The sequence below is a fragment of the Chlorocebus sabaeus genome, chromosome 1, assembly GCF_047675955.1.
Source record: "Chlorocebus sabaeus isolate Y175 chromosome 1, mChlSab1.0.hap1, whole genome shotgun sequence".
Lineage (NCBI taxonomy): Eukaryota > Metazoa > Chordata > Mammalia > Primates > Cercopithecidae > Chlorocebus > Chlorocebus sabaeus.
This window is the reverse complement of record NC_132904.1, coordinates 98574254-98594677: the sequence shown is the minus strand read 5'-3', so window position 1 is coordinate 98594677 and position 20424 is coordinate 98574254. Positions and strand designations below refer to the sequence as shown.

The 20424-nt window shown below is 39.1% G+C and overlaps 1 protein-coding gene across 4 annotated transcripts in view; it reads right to left on the bottom strand.

Annotated features, from left to right (window-relative positions):
- Positions 1-451: 451 nt before the first annotated feature.
- The window catches only part of CFAP300 (cilia and flagella associated protein 300), a 36242-nt gene continuing 16269 nt past the window's right edge, over positions 452-20424 (bottom strand). For 2 of the 4 annotated variants that reach the window (XM_008020637.3, XM_008020638.3), the window contains exons 4-7: positions 17043-17209; positions 7665-7837; positions 1796-1862; positions 452-1120 (exon numbers count right to left, since the gene is read on the bottom strand). In XM_008020637.3, the coding sequence (XP_008018828.1) occupies positions 992-1120; positions 1796-1862; positions 7665-7837; positions 17043-17209 (536 nt within the window). In that variant the 3' untranslated portion in view covers positions 452-991. Of the gene's footprint in view, positions 1121-1795; positions 1863-4891; positions 4983-7664; positions 7838-17042; positions 17210-20424 lie in introns of all 4 variants that reach the window. The other 2 variants (XM_073020578.1, XM_073020581.1) reach the window with 2 other exon arrangements.

The window sequence follows — 20424 nt, the reverse complement described above, 5'->3', positions numbered from 1 at the left end:
GTACTAAGATAACCTGCTTCTCACTGTTTGAACAGCCTACTAATACCATCAGGCCAACTTTCTCTGTTTACATGTAGCTCTTGTATTAGCTGTGGGACAGCTGCAGCCTTAATTTATTATGTGATAAAAGAGTTTACGACTACTTTCAGAACCTTTTTCTTTTTTTTTTTTTTGAGATGGAGTCTTGTTCTGTTGCCAGGCTAGAGTGCAGTGGTGCAACCTTGGCTCAGTGCAACCTCCGTTTCCCGGGTTCAAGTGATTCTCTTGCCTCAGCCTCCTGAGTATCTGGGACTACAGACATGCGCCACTACACCCAGATAATTTTTGCACTTTTGGTAGAGACGGAGTTTCACCATGTTGGCCAGGATTGTCTCGATCTCTTGACCTCGTAATCTGCCCGCCTTGACCTCCCAAAGTGCTGAGATTACAGATGTGAGCCACCGTGCCAAGGCCCAGAACACTATTTTTTTATTGAGGCTTTTAAGTGGAACAAATAAAGCAAAAGAATTGTTATGCTTTTCCTAGCTTTAGAGATGTAAACGCTTGTGCAATGAAGAAATGTAATTAAATGAAACAAGTTAAATAAACTAACAATTTATATTAATTATCAGTAATAGAAATGTTTAGTTTTCTGCTACATTTGCAATCCAGAATTAATTAGCTTATAAATTAAAATACGTGGAAAATTGAGGATTCACTTGAATCACAATGCAAATTAAAACTAGATTTCTAGTTACAAGGAATTCCTTGTAACTTTTTGTAAAAATTCCACAATTTTTTTGGTATAGATTTTATTAGCGATGAAATTTGATCCCCGGTTAGTATTCCACACAAATTTTTAAAAAGGTATCTTGGTGTTTGCTTTCTTCTGCTCTAAGTAGGTTCCTTACATTTTTCTTGAATTAATTTGCAAAGTAAATATTTATCTATTAGTATTAAAAGAGAAAAATGATAAATAAAAAATAGTAGAGGTACATAATTTGAAAGAGCATTAAGACATGTCTCCCACACCATAACAGTGGTATAAAACATGAAGATGACGCCTGATAGGATCCACAATAAAGTAAGAAAATGTCTGTTCATGATTCTTTGATGAAGGATAGCACATACCAGCAGAATCCTGAAAAAGACAAGCCTAAATTATTATTATTATTATTATTATCTTACTTATTTATTTATTTTGAGACAGAGTCTTGCTCTGTCACCCAGGTTGGAGCGCAGTGGCACCATCTCGGCTCACTGCAACCTCTGCCACCTGGGTTCAAGTGATTCTCCTGCCTCAGCCTCCCGAGTAGCTGGGATTACAGGCGTGTGCCGCCACGCTCGGCTGATTTTTTGTATTTTTAGTAGAGACGGGGTTTCACTGTGCTAGCCTGGATTGTCTCAATCTCCTGACCTCCTGTTCCACCCGCCTCGGCCTCCCAAAGTGCTGGGATCACAGGAGTGAGCCACCGCACCCGTCAACATTTAGGGCATTCTTATTTATCTGCCCTATAAATGATGGTTTGACAGACTAAGAGAACTATGTTCTACTCCATCTGAGTCACAGATTTAGCTCTAAAATAAGTAGGCAATGTTATTAGATACAGATGACAGAAAGGAAGCCAGGGAAGAAAGTTCAAACTGTTCTCCAAACAAAAGCATACTCTATCAACTTTTAATTTTAACAAAACTCTAAATAACATTGTCTTTTCTCCTAGGCATAACATTGTCCTAATTGTTAACTCCAGTTGTAACAACTGTATTAACAAAAAGTAATTAAATTCTTTGGTTGCAAAAGTTCTCTCACACTTACATAGGCTGAAACTTTAAAGACAGAAGAGGTAATTTGTATTTTCTTGGTTTGAGGATTCTTTCGAACACTAAAAAAGGAAGAAAAGGTGCTTTTAATATATAATAGGCATTGGCATATACATTTAAGTAATGATCCCTTTTAGTATTTACATATTCTTATTCATATAGAACATGGAAATACATACTATCCAACTAAGTGGTTTGAAGAAATGGCATCTGAGGCTTCAACCAAGAATGGGCAAGGTCAACTGAATTGAAATAGCAGAAAATTGAATCTTACAGTTAGAAGGTTTAAAGTCAGTCTGAGACTCAGATGATGAAATTACCTTCACAGGCTACAGAGACAATTATTGGACAAATGAGGATTCGTAAAAATCAGACTGAAGTGTAGACAACCATATGGGGTAGATAAAAGCATGCTAGACTGAAGACTTAAACCGTGTAAATACAAATGCTAGTTCTGCCACTGACCTGTTCTTTCACTTTGAGTAAGATTAACCTTTCTGAACCTCAGTTTTCTCATATGTAAATTGGGAATAATATGTTCCTTTTAGTATATGAAAATCAAATGAGATAATGTATACAAAAACTATTTGTTGGCCCGTCACAGTGGCTCAAGCCTGTAATCTCAGCACTTTGGGAGGCCTAGGCGGGCGGATCACCTGAGGTCGGGAGTTCGAGACCAGCCCGACCAACATGGTGAAACCCTGTCTCTACTAAAAATACAAAAACTTAGCCTGTAATCCCAGGTACTCGGGAGGCTGAAGCAGGAGAATCGCTTGAACCCGGGAGGCGGAGGTTGCGGTGAGCCAAGATTGCACCATTGCACTCTAGTGTGGGCAACAAGAGCGAAACTCCATCTCAAAACAAAAATAAAAACAAAAACAAAAACCCAAACAGGTATTTGTTAAATTATATATTGCTAAGTTATATCATATTAAAAATAATTTTTTCTCAGTAGCTTTCCTTCAGTTATTCTCCCCACAAAAGATTTCCTGTGGCAATATGTAGTGAGAAAGCAAACTAAGGATTGAGAAAATAAGCTACAGATATATATTTAAAATTTGTTACATATATAAATAAATATACACACACTTTCTAATGTTTTACAGTTTGTAAAACATTTTTTACACAATTTTAAACTTTTTATTATTTTTTTTTTTTGTAGAGACAAAGTCTTGCTATATTGCCCAAGCTGGTCTTGAAATCCTGGCCTCAAGAGATCCTTCTGCCTTTGCCTCCCAAAGTGCTGGCATTACAGGTGACGGCCACTGCAACCAGCCTCCAAAATACCTTTATATACATTACCTCATTTAAAGATCACACAGTTCATTGAGGTAGGCATTATTTTGCCAATTTTATGGACATTATAACTAAAGAAGTTAAATGATATAACTAAGATAAACTAAATAAAAGTGGTATTTCTGGGAATAGAATACAGGTGACTCAGAGTCCAATCATCTTTCTGCTACACCTCAGCTGCTTATCCCAGACCAATACACTCTATAAATATTTAACACATATGTATCAAAGGTATTATTAATGTGTGACATGTATAGGTAAAATGTGAAGGAAGATACCCTCTTCTCTACTTTTTTAGGTGAAAGTACTGCTTCTCCCTCTACTACACATGTAAAGGTAATTGGGAGAGGGAGAAAAGAAGGAGGAGGAGGACGAAAAAGGAAGACTCAGTTTGAGCAGTGTGTGTGTATGTATGTTTGAGCTTGTGCACCTTTTGGGGATGACCAGCCATAGCCATTTCAGGGTTCAAGAATCTTAGGTGGTTTTCATCTCTACTAGATATTTCATTTTGACTTTAACCCAGGATTAAATTGATTTCCAAATATTTCTATGACATAGGTCAAGTTCATTTTCTTTTGATTTCTCTATTGCTTAACATACTGCTTAAAAGTTGAATAATACTTCTAAGTTTTTGTGCTTACCCAAGGGATGACTATAACCACTATATATAAATTACTTGCATACAGCTATATAATCACCTAGATCGATATAAAGAACATATCTATTTATATCTCATTATAAACATTTATCTGTGGGTGGTTATATGGTATAAACATACATATTCACCAAATTTTATGTATATTTATGATTTGTTCATTTTACTATACATAAATTATTTCCAGTTTGAAAATCTGAGGAAAGAAAAAACTTTGTAAAAGTGCTTATCAAATCAGTTTAGGGGAAAATTTAGTATTTGATACTAGAACAATTACTTAACACATGTAAACATGCACCACAAGTATATCGGCCGGATGTGGTGGCTCACACCTGTAATCTCAGCACTTTGGGTGGCCAAGGTGGGCAGATAGCCTGAGGTTAGGAGTTCCAGACCAGCCTGGCCATCATGGTGAAACCTCGTCTCCACTAAAAATACAAAAATTAACTGGGCCGTGGTGGCATGTGCCTGTAGTCCCAGCTACTGGGGAAGCTGAGGCACAAGAATCGCTTGAACTCAGTAGGCGGAGGTTGCAGTGAGCCGAGACTGCACCACTGCATTCCAGCCTGGGCAATAGAGTGAGACTCCATCTCAAAAAAAACAAAAACAAAAACAAAATTATTGTTTTAGAAAGAAACTACCATTTGTACATTATTAGAAGTTAGTTACTAATAGAAAGAAATCATATTATTCTATTACCTCCGATCCTACATTAGTATTACTTTAAAATATCTCTAAAATAATTTGTCTAATTTTTTATAGGCCTAGCAAGAAAGTACAGTTCTCATCTGTCCTATATCTCTTAAGAAAAAATGAAAAGGAAATATAAAGTGATATTGATTACTGCTCTGTGGTGGTCTACTAATAATTGCATTATATCAGATCTTTATCCATCACTAACTCCATCCTCTGATAAGCATGGTTTTTAAGGATACTGGAACATAATTTCTATATAATATTTTTTAAAAGTGTAATTATATTAATGGTTTGGACATAATATAGTTGTTTCTTGTCAATGTCATTTGCGATTATTTCTGAGGATCAGTCCCATATTGACTCTAAACTCCAGGGTGTCCAGACTATTCTAAGTAACTGCACTTTTTAAAAAACAAGGACCTGGCTGGGCACAGTGGTTCACACCTGTAATCCCAGCACTTTGGGAGGCTGAGGCAGGTGGATCACCTGAGTCCAGAAGTTCAAGACCAGCCTGGGTAATATGGCGAAACTCCATCTGTACAAAAAATATGAAAAACTTAGTCAGGTGTAGTGGTGCGTGCTTGTGATCCTAGCTATTGGGGAGGCTAAGGTGGGAGGATTACCTGAGCCCAGGAGGCAGGGGTTTCAGTGAGTTGAGATTGTGCCACTATACTCCAGCCTGGGCAACAGAGTGAGACCCTGTCTCAAAAAACCCAAAAAAACCAAAACGATAAAAAATAAATAAAACAGGCCGGGCATGGTGGCTCATGCCTATAATTCCAGCACTTTGGGAGGTCGAGGCAGGCATATCACAAGGTCAGGAGATCGAGACCGTCCTGGCTAACACGGTGAAACCCTGTCTCTACTAAAAATATAAAAAATTAGCCAGGCGTGGTGGCGGGTACCTGTAGTCCCAGCTACTTGGGAGGCTGAGGCAGGAGAATGGCATGAACCCAGGAGGTGGAGGTTGCATTGAGCCGAGATCGTGCCACTGCACTCCAGCCTGGGTGACAAGCAAGACTCCATCTCAAAAAAATAAATAAAAAATAAATAAATAAAATAGAAAAAAACAAGGACCTACTGCTTAACTAGTATCTGAAGGGCCTAATTTAAACTTCTCAGTTCAAAGAGTAAAATTTCACATCTAGGGTGGATACATGGCTTGGGGGAACTCTCCTGAAACTTTGACAAGAGCATGTGTCTAATGTCTAAAGCAGAAAAGGCACCATTATTAACTACGTACGTTTCTGCATATACGTTTTTGAAACGTAATAAAACAATTGATCATTTACTCTTTAACAAAATGGGTGGTTCTAAAGTATTGCTTATTTGGTTTAAAGAAATCTCAATCTTTTTAAGGAAAACATTTTTAAACACATTAAAAAGGTATATTTTGGCCAGGTGCGGAGGCTCACGCCTGTGATCCCAGCACTTTGGGAGGCCAAGGCGGAAGATCACCCGAGGTCAAGTGTTTGAGACCAGCCTGGCCAACAAGGTGAAACCCCATCTCTATGAAAAATAAATAAATTAGCCAGGCATGGTGGCTTAAGCCTGTAGTCCCAGCTACTTGGGAGACTGAGGCAGGAGAATCCCTTGAACCCAGGAGGTGGAGGTGGCAGTAAGCTGAGATTGTGCCACTGTACTCCAATCTGGCCTGGGTGACAGACTCTATCTCAAAAAAAAAATAAATAAAATAAAAAAAAAAAGGTGTGTTTTATAGGACCTGTTATAATGGATGAGGACAAAAATATTTTAATAACATTTTTACCCTTTTGTTTGAGTTAGAGACTCCTAAAATCACACTCTGTAGTGTTCTCCCAACATGTACAAACATAAGGGATGGACTGTGCTAGAATGGATTAGCAATAACGTTTATCTGCAAGGGCAGGTCAGACACTGTAAAGCAGTCATACTTTTTCTTAGCATCTAAAAATGTAGAAGAGTATTGCAGATGAGAATCTGGGGAAGGGAATGTTGGGAAAAATAGCAGTTTCTTCAATGTGTAGGTTCTAAACTTATTTCTACTCCAAATATCTCCAACACAATCTCCTCCTCCATAGCACACAGTAGTGAGGAATTCCACAGGTTCATGTGGCTGATGGGGTACAACACGTTGTGGTGGTAGTGGTAGTAGTATGTGTGTGCGTCCATGAGTGCGTGTGTGTGTGTGTGTGTGTGTGTAGGGTATACAGAGTAGTATCTTCAGGGAGTGCTAGAAGCAGACTAGCAGGTTTACATGAACTTCAAATAATTAGGACAGTATGTTTGATGTATTAATAGGTATGTACATGCTTTTTCTGAAATTGTTTCTAACATTTCTTTGTCTAATAATCTGTATGTGTTGACAATAACTTGTTCATTAAAATCATAGGGAGATTATAGAAACATTTTTCTGTTTTTAAAACCATATAATAAATTAATTGAATAAATAACTAAATTATGCAGTTTGCTGTATAGCTATATGACACAAGGAATGGATATGAGAATTAAGGTGTTGAGTATAAGTAAATTAACAATTATGAGTCCAATGAGAAGCTAATTCTGGTTTTCTCCTATGAAAGTAAAATTATATAACTAACTTTTAAGACCCTTTACTCTCTGTTGTTTTGCCTATTAAGATGATCCAATATCTTCATAACTGAAAAACCCTAACAAAGAACATTCACTTCAGTTAAAAGAAAGGTACAAACAAGAAATTTGTAAGGTTTTAATTCTCATTAGATCTTCAAAAAGAAAAATGCTACCAAAGTACCTCAAACTGTAGAGCACTGGGATTAATTTTAAAAGGCAAATATTACACCTACATGAAAATTCTTTCACTTCTTTGGAACAAAGGTAATAATTGTTTTTACTATTAGTTAAGCAAACTCAAACATCTGGAGGGATCTCTTGTGTTCCCTTCAGATTTAAAAGGAGGCTTGGTAAGAAAAAAAAGAAGGCTTGGAAGATGGCAGTTGGTAACAGGTCTGAATGAGGAAAAAAGCAGAAGCGGTAGATGAAGAATGAGAGGACTGAAAACTAAATAAGAGAGAAAGCCAGAAATCTTTCTATTCTGGACGAGAGGGGGAAGGTTATGAGAGGAAGGTGAGGGTAGTGCTTTTTATATGCTTTGGTTGTTAATATGACCACTGAATGATGTTGTGTAATTCCATCATGGTTAAACAAATAATTTATTCTATTAACTAGAGATTTACATATTGTGACCTAGCAATATTACCTCACTAGATCCTTATAGATAAGCTTTGCTGTTTCCAGATATGGGCTAATCACATCTTCATATTGACAAAGGGCTCCACCAAGGCAAAGATGTTTGAAAAGACAAAACAGGAACTCTTCTCTATCTGGTTGGCTGAATATTTCATATTTTTCTGAGTCTTCCACTAGCAAAACCTAAGATGATAAAATTCATCTTAATGTAACATAACTCAAGGTTTTAACTTTTATGTTTTCAAAGGTTTCATTTTATATACTTAAAAATAATCTTACACCTATTTTAAGAACCAATCTTGAGTCAACTGAAGAGAGTAACCTGTAATCTGCATTTATTTGCCTCTATTTTATCATTAGGAACTGACAATCAATGAAAAGAACAAATCAAAATTTAAAACACAGTGGCTAAGTCTTCCCTCCTTCCACTTTATGTCTTTATTCTAGTTTATATTTTTAGTAATTGTTTTAGTGTTATGTCACCTCAAATCTTATTTGGAAATAAATAGGAGCATAAATAAATGAGAACACTTCTCCATCCCATAAGGCCTCCTGCCTTGGCTTCTACCCAGAGACTAAATGGACATGTTCTAAGCTCTCTTGTCTTATGGAGTTTGGATGAGTATTGTTCTTACTCCCACAAGTACTCCTTTTTGAAACTTGCAGGTGCCGGAGCCTCATATCCAGCTCTCGCTTTCCTGCTCTCTAGTAAGATCACTTCACACATCACCTATTGACGTTGACTCTTGCCCCTCTGAGGTCTTGCTACCTCACACAGAGAGCAGAAAAACAGATATGATGTAGGAGATTTTCTTATGCCATTGGGAAATACAGACCACTGATTCATTTATTGATTGTAGAAGGCATAAAAAGGTGACCAATGTAAGAAATACATTTCTTCCATTGGATTGTTTATATCTTACCTACTTTGTTTATTTTTTCTTTCTTTAGAGATGGAGTCTCACTATGTTGCCCAGGCTGGTGTCAAACTCCTAGACTCAAGTGATCTTCTCACCTCAGCCTCCCTATTTTAAAAAAAGAATGTGAAGGCTGGGCACAGTGGTTCATTCCTATAATCCCAGCACTTTGGGAGGCCATGGCAGGAGGATCGCTTGAGGCCAAAAGCTTGAGTCCAGCCTGAACAACATAGTGAGACCTCATCTCTAGTAACCCCCACCCTCAAAATAAGCTGGATGTGGTGGTGAATGCCTGTAGCCCTAGTGAATCAGGAGGTTGAGGTAGGAGGATTGCTTGAGCTCAGAAGATGACTGAAGCGGCAGTGAGCCATGACTGCACCACTGCACTCCAGCCTGGGTGACGGAGCAAAAAACAAAAAACAAAAGAATGTGAAATAGCTAAAACTAAAATATAGATATAATAAGAACCAAATAATAAAGGACAAAAAAACTATGGTCAAGAAATAAAATGGAAAAAAAAAAAATACATATAAACAACTTTAGATAGGAGGGATGTCAAGATGGTTGACTAGAGGCATCTGGCACTTGCGTTATGAACAAAGTAGAACCAAAATAGCAAGTAGATAATCACACTTCAAAGACGGAGTCTAAGAGAGAACACTGGAATTCAACAGAGAGGTGACAGGAAACACACAAGCACAGAAGGAGCTGGGATTGGCTGGGAGTCTGGAGAGGCTTCCCAATGCAGGGAAATGGTAAGTGAAAGACCCCTAGCAGTCCACATTTCTACTGTGGACCTCTGCAATCTTCACCATGGGAGAGCTCCTCAACCCTCATGGGCCCTGAGACTAGTAATAGGGTGCTGCCTGGAGACCACACAATGGCACTGCTCCAGAAAGGAGCTCTTGCTGGCTCCCACAACCCCTCCCCCACCTCCAAGTCCTAAGGAGCTGCAGGATGGCACCATTTTGAGAGTCCAACTCCTACCAGACTGCATCCTTCCTTGGGGCCCAACAGTCCCTGCATTTCCACATCCCTAGATCCCCAATGACATCCCCAAATGTCCACCTGGACTCTGCATGGTGTCTTTTACCCCAGGGAATGAGTAATGCAGTACACTGAGGAGGCTGCCCTTGAGACAAAGGGAGACAAAGTGTGTGCTCCCCAGAACCTGAAACCCACTTACCTGGGGCTGCTGTTACTGATAGCAACCTTGCCACCACCAGCAGCAGGTCTACCATGCACTTGCATGCTCCCTGAAGATGGGGTCTCCCACCCACAGCTGAGGGGCTGAAGCATACGCCACTGGCAGCAACCTTGTACTCCCCATTCCCTTGGTAGCAGGGCCACTACACGCTTGCATGTGCCCTGAAGACTGGCTCTCCCTACTGTTGCTGCCACTACTGCCATGGCCACTATTACTGGGGGCTGAAATGTATGTTCTCCAGAACCCAAGAGCCACCTGCCAGTGGCTGCAGCCACTGACAGTAACCCCACCCCAAAGCCCTGCAGCAGGGCCACAGCTCCCTTGCACATGCCTTCAGGATGAGTTCTCTCCACTCATTGCCACTGCTGCTGCCATCTGAGCACTTTGCTAGGGGGCTTGAGGATCACCCTGCCCAACTCACAGGAGGCTGCATCTGTATGCACCACTGGGGGACCTGAGGACAGCCCCTCTGGCCTGGCACTGTCCCCCATCCAGTGCCCAAGCACACCCAGGACTCTGGGATTTGCCCTGTCCCATCCACCACTGCTGATATTTGTGTACTCCTCTTGGGGACCTGAGCACAGGCCCATTCAACTGGCCACCACCATAGCATACTTGCTCCCTGGGGTCCTGGGGACTGGCCTGCCTAGCATGTCACAGCCACTGCTAATATAAGTGTGTACTGCTTGGGAATCCAAAGGTTGTCCCACCACTGCTACAGCCATCATCCATTTAATGCACACTGCCTGGGGACCCAAACACACATCCACATACCCAGCCCACCACTAACACTGCTGGCACATGAGCAAGCTGCCTGGAGGCCCAAGAGTCAGCCTGCTTGGACCTGCTACCACCACTGCCTGCCTACACTGCTCAGGGGCCCAAGGACAGGTGTGCTTTGGCCAGCTGCTGCCACTACTGGGACCCAATAACTGGCCTACCTGTCCCCAGCAAAACTTCACCCCAGCCCCTACTAACAATTGCAACCTAAGCCACTGAGGAAACCACAGACACCAGTGATGCTGAGTACACCTGAATAAATCATATGGAGACTACACTACTGCTTGCACCCAGAATCAGAACCAAAGTGCTCTACCCAACCAACACCATAAGTACATTTTCGGGAAAAAGTTTTCTCCTAAAAAAGCCAATCCAATAAATTCAAAGAAGTGACTGTTAAACTAGATGCACAGATATTAATATAAGGACACAAGAAATATGAAAAAGCAAGAAAGATGACACCTCCAAAGGAACACAATAATTCTCCAGCAACAGATTTAATCAAAAATAAATTTATGAGCTATAAGAAAAAAATTCAAAATAATGACTTGGCCGGGCATGGTGTCTCACAACTGCAATCCCAAAACTTTGGGAGGCTGAGGTGGGTGGATCGCTTGAGCCCAAGAGTTTAAGACTAGCCTGGGCAACATGGTGAAACCCTGTCTCTAGTCCTGAAAAAAAAATTATCTCAAAAAATTAATGATATTAAAGAAGCTCAGTGAGATACAAGAAAGCACAGATAAAGGAAACAAAGAAATCAGAAAAACAATTCAGGATATGAATGAGAAATTCACCAAAAAGATAGATATCATTAAAAAGCACCAAACAGAAATCCTAGAACTGAATAATTCAATGAATGAAATAAAAGATTCAATTGAGAATTTCAACAACAGACTACATAAAGCCAAAGAAAGTGTTTCAGAACTTGAAGACGGGTTTTTTGAAGTAACCCAGTCAGACAAAAAAAAAAGAGAAAAAGAATGAACAAAGCCTACATGACATATAGGATACCATAAAGCAAACACAGTTTTGAATTATGGGTGTTCCAGAAGGTGAAGAGAAGCCCAAAAGCATTTAAAAAAAAAATCTAGTTAACAAAATAATAGCTGAAAACTTTTCAATTCTAACAAGAGATTTAGACGACCAGATACAGGAACCTTAAAGATCCCCAAATAAGTACAACCCAAAAATGTCTTCTTGAAGGCACATTATCATCAGACCATCAAAAGTTAAAGAAAAGGAATTCTAAAAGCAGCAAGAGAAAAGTGTCTAGTCACATATAAGGAAACCCTCAATAGACTCACAATGGATTTCTCAGAAGAAACCTTACAGGCCAGTAGAAGATGGGATGATTCAAAGTGCTAAGAGAGAAAACAAAGAAAAAAAAATGGCAGCCCAAAATACTATACCCAGCAAAATTATCCTTCATAAATGAAAGAGAAAGTATTTCCTAGACAAGTAAAAATGGAGGGAATTTATCAACACTAGGCCTGCCCTATAAGAAATGGTGAAGGGAGACCTATAACTGAAAGCAAAATTTGAAAACACAGAAAGGATTCAAATATTACCACTGCAGAAAACCACCAAATCACAAAGATAAACAAAAAGAGAAAAAGGAACAAAAGATATACAAAATAACCAAAAAAATTAACAAAATGACAGAAGTATGTCCTCACATATCAATAATAACCTTGAATATAAACAGACTAAATTTTTCACTTAAAATGTGTAAACTGGCTGAGTGGATCTAAAAAACAAAAAGCATGATCCAACTAACTATGTTGCCCATAGCAAACTCACTTGACCTGTAAATAAAACAGTAAAAAGGGAAAAAGAAAGTCGTTATATAATGCTAATGGGGTCAATTCAGTCAGAGGATATACTATTCTTAATATACATGCATCCAACACCAGCATACATAAATATATAAAGCAAATATTATTAGAGCTAACAGAAGAGATAGACTCTAATACAGTAATAGTTGGGAAATTCAACACCCCACTCTCCACATTAGACAGATCATCTAGACAGAAAATTCATAAAGAAACACTGGATTTAAGCTGCACTTTAGACCAAATAGGCATCTACAGAACATTTTATCCAACAGCTGCAGAATATCTATTCTCATCAGCACATGGAACATTCTTCAGGATAGACCATATGTTGAGTCACAAAACAGGTCTCAACACACTTAAAAAATTGAAAACATACCAAGTATCTTCTCATACCACAATGGAATAAAATGAGAAATCAATAACAAAAGGAATTTTGGAAACCATACAAATACATGAGAACCAACAACACACTCCTGAATGACCAGTGAGTCAATGAACAAATTCAGAAGAAAAATTTAAACTTTCTTGAACAAATAAAAATAGAAATATAATATACCCATGCCTATGGAATATAGCAAAAGCGTGCTAAAAGAGAATTTTACAGCAATAAATGCCTACATAAAAAAAGTACTAAGACTTCAAATAATCTAATGATGCACCTCAAGAAACTAAAAAAGCAAGAACAAACCTAAAGTTAGTATAAGGAAATAATAAATACCAGAGCACAAATAAACAAAATAGAGACAAAAATAAATAAACAAACAAACAGGAACTCTAGATGGAGAAAGGCTATCAAAATTGTACCTTACGCTTAACACTACAAGGGAAAAAAGAAAATACAATGAATTATACAACGATCAGTGTCTAGTAGAAAGTGCACTTAATTATGAAAATTGATTAAGCTCATTTACAATCTGTACAGAAAACTTACCACAGGTCATTGCATATAAGAAGTATTTAAGAAACTCAACTCTATGGTGTTGTCCATACACAGTTTATTTATAATGCCTTGATGAAAACTAAGGTTGGGTATGTCTAGGAAAATATAGGTAAGGGAAAGCAGTCCGTACTTAATTGCTCTCTGGGTGTGCCACAGGTAACACTTACACATCTCCACCTCCTTCCTTCCTCTCTCCTTTCCTCCCTCCCTCTGTAAGAAAATAATGTGTTACTGCGGCCCATGTTTGCAACTATCTGAAGATCTGACTTAAGAGAAAGGTGAATAAAGTACTTAGGAATGAATAGTTAACACATTTCTTACATGAATACTCTCATATATTGAACTGATTAGGCTGTGCAATGTTTGGGGGGTAGAGGAGACAGGGTCCCACTCTGTCACTCAGGCTGGAGTGCAATGGTGCCATCTTGGCTCACTACAGCCTCAACTTCCTGAGTTCAAGCAATCCTCCCACCTCAGCCTCCCAAGTAGCTAAGACTACAGGTATACGACACCATGACCAGCTAATTTTTTTTCTTTTTTTAGACAGAGCCTTGCTCTGTTGCCCAGGCTGGAAAGCAGTGGTGCAATCTCAGCTCACTGTAACCTCTGCCTCCTGGGTTCAAGCGATTCTCTTGCCTCAGCCTCCCTAGTAGCTGGGATTACAGGCACGTACCACCTTGTCTGGCTAATTTTTGTATTTTTAATAGAGATGGGTTTTCACCTTGTAGGCCAGGCTAGTCTTATACTCCTGGTCTCAGGTGATCCACCCGCCTCTGCCTCCCAAAGTGCTGGCATTACAAGCACGAGCCACCATGCCCGGCTAGGCTGTGTAATTTTAAAAAATGCAATAATTAAAAAAATTTTTTGGAATGAATGTGAAAACATAATATTCTATGGCTTTTCTCCATCTCCATTCACATACAGATCTCTTCAGCAATGTAGCTCTTAGACAGTAGGTCAAACTTCTGAGCCAGTCAGGAAAGTGGTTGTTATTAGTATTTACATTACAGTGAGCCAATAGAATCTGTAGTGCTGCACAATGGGGGACGCTTTTTAGTTCAGGCTGAAGCTGGGTGTTAGTTTTTTTTTTATTATTAGCCAGAAAGCAACCAAGTTAAAAGCCTTTCCTCCCTGTTGCCACAGAGTAGCAATGAACCCAAGAGCAAGCCATACAGGCAACTAGAAGAAAAACACTGAGCTCCAACATTTCATGAATAGAGGTGCTATTCATGGCAATAAATCAGATAGACAGCAAGCAGTTTTTCAGAGTATTCTGTTGGAAAACTAATCCTTCTTTTTAAAAAAAATGTCCACTGATGATGCTCTTTCTGTAGAAGTGACAGTGAATTATCTAAAATTAGAGGTAAGGGTCTTTAAGACCCTTATGCCAGAGAAGAAGTGTGAGAGACAAGAGATGACAGTAGTATGCAAAAGGAGGGAAACCCAGACCAAACATTTCCTAAATAGTAATTTCCAATCCTTGGTAAGAAGAAGTAGAAATTAATATCAGATCCCTACTGTATAGTATCTTTTGTTTTGTTTTGTTTAATTTTTTCTTTTGAGACGAAGTCTTGCTCTTTCACCCAGGCTGGAGTACAGTGGCGTGATCTCAGCTCACCACAACCTCTGCCTCCTGGGTTCAACGAATTCTTGTGCCTCAGCCTCTCAAGTAGCTAGGATTACAGGTGCCCACGACCACACCTGGCTAATTTTTGTATTTTTAGTAGAGACAGGGTTTTGCCATATTGGCTAGACTGGTCTCGAACTCCTGACCTCAGGTGATCTGCCCACCTTGGCTTCCCAAAGTGCTGGGATTACAGGCATGAGCCACCACGCCCTGCCATGTATATTATTTATATTATCTCATGTTAGATATACTTCATTTATCTAAGAGCAAACTATATGTAGTCTCATTCAATTGTGTGTGTTTGGGTATTCTCAGCAAGTTAATTTTATTTTCTTCTTTAATTAAGTTAATGAGTGCTTTTAGGTATTGCCTTAGGTATTGCCTGGTTGGATGTCTCCCTTTCTCCTACAGACAAGATTCCTGTGTCCGGAATGATGGATCAGTAGCTTCCCTAGTTCATTGCTATCTGGATTTGTAATACATCTGACTTGTACGTCTCCCTTCTCTCTTAATTGAGGACAATAATAACAGTAGTAATTAATAGAAGTTGTTAATATTATGGAAAACTTACTAAGCGCCAGCCATTGTGCTAAGCAGAGTAAGTGCATTATCTCACATAAATCTCACATTATGCCTACTTTATAGATGAAGAAACTGAGGCTTAGAGAGGTTAAGCATCAGTTATTAAGTGACAAAGGCAGGATTTGAACATATGGCTATTTGACATGAAAACCCTCATTTTTAACCATTTTAATACTCTCAATAATTGTAACAATGATGACAGCAATAATACATTTCTTTTTTCTGTTTTTTAGAGACACAGTCTCACTCTGTTGCCCAAACTGGGGTGCAGTGGCACAATTATAGCTCACAGCAGTCTCAAACTCCTGGGCTCAAGCAATCCTCCCACCTCAGCTTCCCAAGTAGCTGGAACTACAAGTGCATTCCACTGCACCTGGCTTATTTCTTCATATTTTTGTAGAGATGGGAGTCTTGCTCTGTTGCCCAAGCTGACATTCCATTTTAACAGCATTCAGTATTTCTAAAAGGTACATTTAAATGCTTCCTCAATCAATTTTCTCAATGATTTTAGGAAGAAGGTAGAATTGGCACTTTCATCTTCATGTTGTATAGATAAGATCTTGAGGCTCAAAAGATGGAGAAATTTGCCTAAGATTATTATCTTCTAAATAATAAATCAGGAATCAGGTAAGTAATCTATATATTTTCATTCCAAGTTCAGTATACCTTTCCTAAAACAAAATTGAATTTAGTTAATCCAATGGCTTTGTTGATATTAGCAATGAGATAAAAAAGATTCTTTTACTCCTAGGATGTTTTTATTTATCTATCTAAGTTTATTTTTCAGACAAGGTCTTGCTCTGTCACCCAGGTTGGAGTGCAGTGGCATGATCACAGCTCATTGCAGCCTTGACCACCAAGGCTCAAGCAATCTTCTCACTTCAGCCTTCCGAGCAGCTGGGACCTCAGCCTTCTGAGCAGCTGGGAATACAGGTGTGAGCCACCAGTCCCAGCTAATTTTTGTAGTTTTTGTGGAGAGGGTTTTGTCATGTTGCCCAGGCTGGTCTTGAACTCCTGGGCTCAAACTATGCACCCACCTCAGCCTCCCAAAATGCTGGAATTACAAGCGTGAGCTACTATGCCCAACCTCGGGATGTTTTTTGGGATGTTTTTAATATTAATTTGATAAGTTAAAAGGCCCACATTGAACAAAAATGACCTTACTAAATAGGCCAGGATTTCCCTACTTCAGCACTGTAGACATTTTGAGCCAGAAAACTTTGTTGTGACTGTCCTGTGAGTTATATGACGTTTAGCAGCATCTCTACCTATCAGATGTTAGTAGCACCTATTTGAGAATTACTGAAATACACAAATAATTAAGTTGACTGTTCCGTCTAAGTAGAAATCTACCAATGTTAGGATTATTACTGATCATTATTTATAAATAAGAGGTATTTTATGAGAAGGTATTTTATGCTTTAAGCAGGCAAAGTTTTTGACATTTTTGCATTTCCTGAAATAAAATTCCACTGTGAAATTTTAAAATTCTGTACTTACTCTTCGTAACTCATCAGAAATGAGAAATGGATCACAAAAAGAATCTAAACATTTAACAATATGTCCACTGTCTCGTACAATATCTTCATCATATAACCGATGAAAAAATGACATTGAAAGCTGTGTGCAAGGAACATCTGTAGCTTCAATTTTTTTCACTTCAGTTCCTGGAAAAAGATATTTTATAAAGAATGGAGATAGAAAAATTAATTTAGCATTCTCAACTATTTCCAAAATAAATTGCTATGCAGAAATTCTAAGAAGTTAACAAATATGACATTTTTGGTATATTTTAAATATTTATTAATTTATGAATTTTATTAAATTATTATTTTGTAGCTTCTTCATTTGTGTTAATCATTAAGAGTTTATAACAAGGCCAGGCATGGTGGCTCATGCCTGTAATGCCAGCACTTTTGGAGGCAAAGGAGGGCGGATTACTTGAGGTCAGGAGTTTGAGACTAGCCTGGCTAACATGGCGAAACCCCGTCTCTACTAAAAATACAAAAAATAACTGGGCATGGTAGCACATGCCTGTAATCCTAGCTACTAGGGAGGCTAAGGCAGGAGAACTGCTTGAACATGGGGGGCAGAGGTTGCAGTGAGTCAAGATTGTGACACTGTACTCCAGCCTAGGCAACAGAGTGAGACTGTGTCTCTCAAAAAAAAAAAAAAAAAAAAGTTTATAAGAAAAATCTCACCATTTCAGGACTAGATGAATATGAATTAGAGGATATTCAAAAATGAAATACATTTTAAAAAAATGTAGAGGATTCTTAATGCATATATTATCAGAATTGCCTATAAAAACATAGGAATTGCTTCATATGATTTTTGATTCCTATTACGCTTAATGCTTTATAACTCACATTGTTTTTTTTTTTTTGAGATGGAGTTTCACTCGTTTCCCAGACTGGAGTGCAATGGTGCAATCTCGGCTCACCGCAACCTCTGCCTCCCTGGTTCAAGCAATTCTCCTGCCTCAGCCTCCTGAGTATCTGGGATTACAGGCATGTGCCACCATGCCTGACTAATTTTGTATTTTTTAGTAGAGACGGGGTTTCTCCATGTTGGTCAGGCTGGTCTTGAACTCCTGACCTCAGGTGATCTGCCCACCTCGGCCTCCCAAAGTGCTGGGATTATAGGCATAAGCAACTGCACCTGGCCACAAAAATTTTAATTGAGCATTTGTAAAGTCCTTGAGTGTATCTTGAAAACATTTTCTCTTCATTTAAAAATTTCTTAGCTGGTGTGGTAGGTCACACCTGTAATTTCAGCACTATGGATGGCTGAGGCAGGTGGATCACTCAAGGTCAGGAGTTCGAGATCAGCCAGGTCAGGAGTTCGAGACCAGCCTAGCTAACACGGTGAAACACCACCTCTACTAAAAATACAAAAGTTAGCTGCTTGTAGTGGCGGGCTCCTGTAATCCCAGCCACCTGGGAGGCTGAGACAGGAGAATCAGTTGAACCTGGGAAGCGGAGTTTGCACTGAGCCGAGATGGTACCACTGCATTCCAGTCTGGGTGTCCAAATGAGACTCCACCTCAAACAAACAAACAAACAAAAAATTTCTCCTTTGTGATTTCATTTATAGTATTTACTACAAAAAAAGTTTTCTAAGTGAAGGTAAATTTCAAATCAGGCCCTAATCAAATTATCATAAATTCAGAATTACAGAAAATTGAAATAATAGCATTTTGTCTATTTTTCTCTTGTAGACTTAGTTTTGCCCCTATCCTCCATCCCCTATCCTACACTTATTTCCTGAATTTATCATTCAGGAATGGATTTTCTGCTACTAGAGATCCCATTAAATTATAGAAAGTCACAAAGATTAAAATGAATATTTTTATTATTACCTCCATCGATTACTGAATCAGTCTCTCTCAATGTACACACATATACGCACACACTCATTCTGATAGAAGGGGGTGGTGTTCTTTTGTTCAAAGTTCTAAGATTGTAGACCTAGGTATGGTGGCCCTCGGTGTATCCCTACCCTGGATACATTTGCTGGATCTCTGACCTGAGAAGCAGCTTGTGCTTAAGAAGAGTAAGTAATGCTGGTGAATGTTTACGTTAGCTATTTTTGCTGTCCACTTGAGGGTCATGCTGTGTTATTCTATGTCCTGGACTGGGCTCATGTGGAGGCATGAAGGATGCCTGGAGCCAGGAACTGTGTCTGCCTCAGTAATTGCAAAAGCTATGCTGCTAAGAAGCTTCCTTTGTTTAGAGGTAAGATCCTCTGAAGGATTAGATAAAGAAAAAAGGAGACCATAGGAAATGATAAGAGGAGTTCCAGGCGATGTCGAAAGACCAAAAAAACAAGAGCAGTGGAGAGTCTGACAGTTTCTAAAGACTGGTCAGTGGACACAGGAGGAGGGACTGACATTGGGCATGCCATTTTAATTAGTGTACCCTAGCTCTGATTTGGGGAGTAGAAGGAGGGTTTGGATGGTGAAAAAATGTGATTAAATTCAAACCACTTAATAAGCGACATGAAAATAGCATTTGCTATGGACTGAATTCTGTCCTTTCAAAATTCATATATTGAGACATAAAAATAGCATTTTCTATGGACTGAACTGTATGGCCAAATATTCATATATTGAAACTCTAACCCTCAACGTGATGGTAGTCGGAGATGGGGCCTTTGGGAAATAATTGGGTTTCAATGAGGTAGAGGGAGGGATGGTCATGGGACTTCAAAATATGAATTAAGGAGGACATAGTTCAGACACTGAGTCTATAACATGTAACCACTAGGACCCCAAATTCATGTTCTTCTCACATGCAAAATACATTCATTCCATTCCAACAGCCCCACAAACTTTTTTTGTTTTCTTAGACAAGGTCTCACTCTGTCACCCAGGCTGGAGTGTGGTGATGTGATCATGGCTCATTGTGGCCTCAACTTCCTGGGCTCAAGAGATTCTTTTGCCTCAGCCTTCTGAATAGCTGGGACTACAGGTGTGTGCCACCACGGCCAGATAATTTTTTTGTAGAGACAGGGTCTTGCTGCATTGCCCAGGCTAGTCTCAAATGCCTGGGCTCAAGTGATCCTCCCACCTTGGCCTCTCAAAGTGTTGGGATTACAGGTGTGAGCCACTTGTCCTGCTCCCCAAATTTTCACTCATTCCAGTATCAACTTTAAAGTCCAAAGTCTCTTCTAAATATCATAAAAATTGGATAAGGGTAGACTTGAGGTATGATTCATCCTAAGGCAAAATTCCTCTCCAGCTGTAAACCTGTGAAGAAGGACAAGGTATGTGTTTCCAAAATACATAGGTGGGACAGACATAGGCTAGTCATTTCCATTCCAAAAGGGAGAAACAGGAAATAAGAAATGGGTGACAGGTGTCAAGCAAGCCCTTAACTTA